The following is a 3,676-nucleotide window of genomic DNA, read 5'->3' on the forward strand; positions in this document are numbered from 1 at the left end:
AAAACATACAGGCAATGTTTTCTGAAAGGGAGGGACGTTATAAGTTAAGGGGACAGCTGAACTTCAAGGTCCACCACACACGCACAACGAAAAAGAGCTTTTGTATCAGCATCTACAGAGTTAAATTGTGGAATAAGTTAAGTGTGGAAGTACAGAAAAGCCAAAGCATAAGACAGTTCAAAAACAAATATAAAGACATCATCTTCACAAAGTACAGAAATGTAGAAAAGCCTCTGTAACATATACATATGTAGACTGTAGTTTTGTAATATACATGGTATTTGTGTTTATATTTGTAATATCTATATATATAGTAACTTATAATATACATGTATAGGTATTTATAATGTAATATGAATTGTTTATAGTATATATATATATAATTGTTTACAATTATATATATAATTGTTTACAATATCTGTATGTGATTATATTGACTATTTATAAATATACCTAGATATATATACGTAGATATATATACACACAATTATTCTGTATTCATATTTACATGCATTATTATAGCTTGTATTATACTGACATTTTGGTGACATCTATCCAAGCTAAATTGATCTATTAAGGGGTAGCACTAGATACGTTTTTTTACTTCCTCCTACCCCCTTTCGAGCATGTAGAAAGTTTTTTTTTTAATTTTACTTCTTTTGTGGTTTTTTTTGTTGTCTCTTTTATTTTTTATTTAATCTATTAATAATCAATTGATAATCATTAATTGATTTATAATCATCTTTTTTTTATTGCTTACATGTTAGAAATAAAGACAATCAATCAATCAATCAACCCTAACCCTAGTAGTGATTCCTTATTCGATTCATTTGTTGGACTTTTCTGACTAAGAGCGAGATTTGTGACATCTTCAAAAATCATAATGACAGCACCACTTTATAAAGCATAATATGACTTTTGATATATTTTTATTATTACCCATGACGCCAATACGACAGACAGTTAATCACTAGCAGTGGTTAATAGCTGCTCTTCTGAATGCTGGCTGGATGACTCTGGGATGTGTCAGCCCTCAGGGACAGGGCTTGGCGTCCACCACCGCCTCACAGCGGTCCACCACCGCCCGCACCTCGCCGATCTGCACGCCGTCGTACGTCCCAGAGACAGAGGTCCACTGGGTCTCCCCACCTTGGTAGGTGCGGCTAAGGCGAGCCGTGTAGGGGATGTCGGCGGTGAACTTGCGGCCCTCCATTCGCACGCGGCAGGAGTGGTTGGGCGGCACGCTGAGCTCCACCGAGACAGAGTGGCTGATGGCCTCCGTCACCGAGGTGCCCCGGTCAAACTGGAGGGTCTTCTCCCCGCCCAGCTCGATGCCGCCGGAGCCCAGCAGAGGGATCTTGGCGGTGATGCTGCCCTTCACGCCAAGCATGGTGCCACGGCCGATGTTCCAGGTGGTCTCGGTCTCTGTGCTCTTGGAGATGGTCACCGTCTTGGTCACTGTCTGGCAATCGTTGTTGGTGACCCCTGAGATGCGCATGGTCTCCGGTGGGTGTTGGAAGATCTGCGCGTCGTTGAGGGCGTACACCACATGGGAGATGTGCTGGCTGTAGGCGTCCCGGTTGATGCTCAGCACCTGGTACTTCTTGTACCAGTACTCGTCTCCCTCCCAGGGCAGGAAGAAGGCCTCATGCAGGCTCACCACCTTGCCCAGGCCGTACTTGTTCTTCCCCACGAAGATGTCCACGCCAGAGCAGGTCCGCACTGAGTCTTTGGGCACCGATCCGTACGAGTCCTCCTTCCACTCCAGGAACTCAAAGTTGTCCTTGTTGACCAGGACCTGGAAGTCAGCAGCCCGGTACCCACGGTCCGCGTAGGGGTAGTGGCAGTAGGGGCCCAGGCTGGGTCTGTAGAAGCCCGCCTCGCACTGGTGCTTGCAGACGTAGTCGGTGCGCTCAGTGTAGCCGTTGTAGACGGCCACTGCGCCGTCGGGCAGCGACTGGTTCCACGCCAGCCAGCCCAGGTTAACGTTGTCACCGAACACAAAGGGGGTGGAAGGTTGCTCTTCCAGGACCGTTGGCGTCAAGAGGCTCCCCGCCATCACGCCCTTACCAGAGAGCCCGGGCTCCCGATCGTAGACCGTTGGGTTCAGGGAGGAGGCTGCAGGGAATAGATGGACACCACAGGGTCTATGAGAACATGTAGGACCCATGTGGTGTTGATATTTTAAACTGCATATTTGATGATTGCAATTTCCTTTTTGTTTGCATGAGGCAGTTTTTTGTGTGATGGAATTCCAGAAGCTCCTAATTGGAAAGACTATAGGAAACCATTGAAAGAAGTTGGAGGCCTATGGATCTTTACCGTTTTACTCTTTACTTTAGTTTGATTCATTGAACCAGCCACATGCCTGTGCTTTCCTACCTACCTGCCTGCGTGCTTACCTCGCTATAAAAATGCTGACTGAGAATCTGATCTATAAAAATTACAGAGCAAAGAGCAAGTCAATTTGCACTACATTGCGTATGCATCATAGAATATGGTTAGTCATTATAATTTATGACATCTTTTATCAGAACAACAGGTGATTGACTTGTAAATGTTATTGTAAGATTTGAAATTGGCACCGCTACAAAGGTAGAGACAGAATTTCACCCAGAAGAACTATTGGTTATGTCTAAGGATATAGGCTTTTACATCAAAAAGACGTGTGTCGATTGTGTCGATGGATAGAGGGTGTAGGTGTTTAGAAGGCTACCTGTCTTGGAGCTCTTCTCGATGATGTCTTTGAGTTTCGCGCCCGATTGACCAAACAAGGCCAAGATCAGCAACACACACGCTCTCATCTGCAGGCAATAGGAAACACATGTTCGCAATGTCTCTCAGTGTATCCATCTTTATTTTCCCAATTCATGCAAAACGGATTTAGTGAAAGGAAAAATAAATTAAAGAAATAATATTAAAATAAGAAAAAAATAAAAAGGGAAATATAAAGTACAAGCAGAAGCAGTCTAAACAAATAAGGTAATGGTCGCAATCGGGGAGGGTTAATCCATGTATATATAATATATATATATATATATGTGCATGTCTGTCTGTCTGTATCTCTTATAATATATCTATCTAGAGGTCTATCAGGGGTTCGACTCACCTTGTATTGGCTGTGTCCTCTGCTCAGACACCTGTCCTTACCTCAAGGTTTATATAGGCTTACCTGGTTACTTCGAATAAAAAAAAACAACAATTAGTCTGAAGCTAGATAAGGGGGTAGAGGATCAACATGTACTGGAGATACTGTGATCAAGGAGAAAGATGACCTTCAGGTAGTCAAGTCTGATTAGATACAGCTGGCATGTTGCCATTCTATCTAGATGTCTCCAAAAGTATCGTTACTCTTAGAAAGAGATATCTATGGAGCCCGGAAGGTGACATGGGCGCAGCGTTGTAAAGTATGTTGTGTAAGTCGTTATGTATGAGCATCATAATGAGCGATGATGTGAATGAAATGCACCACACAACGTAGCATTATATTAAATGTAGTACTATAGGTTGTACTATATGTTATACAAAATGTTATACTACATGTTATACTATAGCTATAGGTGTCCGGGAAGCCTGACCCTCACTCGGACCCAGACATTAAATGCATTGCTGCTCAGACTGAGCTTCACCCTCCACACACACCAGGGTGTTGTTCAGATAAGAACATCAGATCAGA

General features: G+C 43.3%; 1 protein-coding gene across 1 annotated transcript; it reads right to left on the reverse strand.

The window, feature by feature from the left end:
* Nucleotides 1–900: 900 nt before the first annotated feature.
* On the reverse strand, nt 901–3,196 carry LOC115548330 (natterin-3). Its single transcript, XM_030362865.1, has 3 exons — nt 3,110–3,196; nt 2,717–2,804; nt 901–2,118 (listed from the first exon to the last, which is right to left on the reverse strand). Exons 2-3 carry the CDS (start codon nt 2,802–2,804, stop codon nt 1,034–1,036), a joined length of 1,173 nt encoding a protein of 390 aa, XP_030218725.1. The 5' UTR covers nt 3,110–3,196; the 3' UTR covers nt 901–1,033.
* Between the last annotated feature and the right edge of the window lie 480 nt (nt 3,197–3,676).

The sequence above is a fragment of the Gadus morhua genome, chromosome 8, assembly GCF_902167405.1.
Source record: "Gadus morhua chromosome 8, gadMor3.0, whole genome shotgun sequence".
NCBI classification, from domain to species: Eukaryota; Metazoa; Chordata; class Actinopteri; order Gadiformes; family Gadidae; genus Gadus; species Gadus morhua.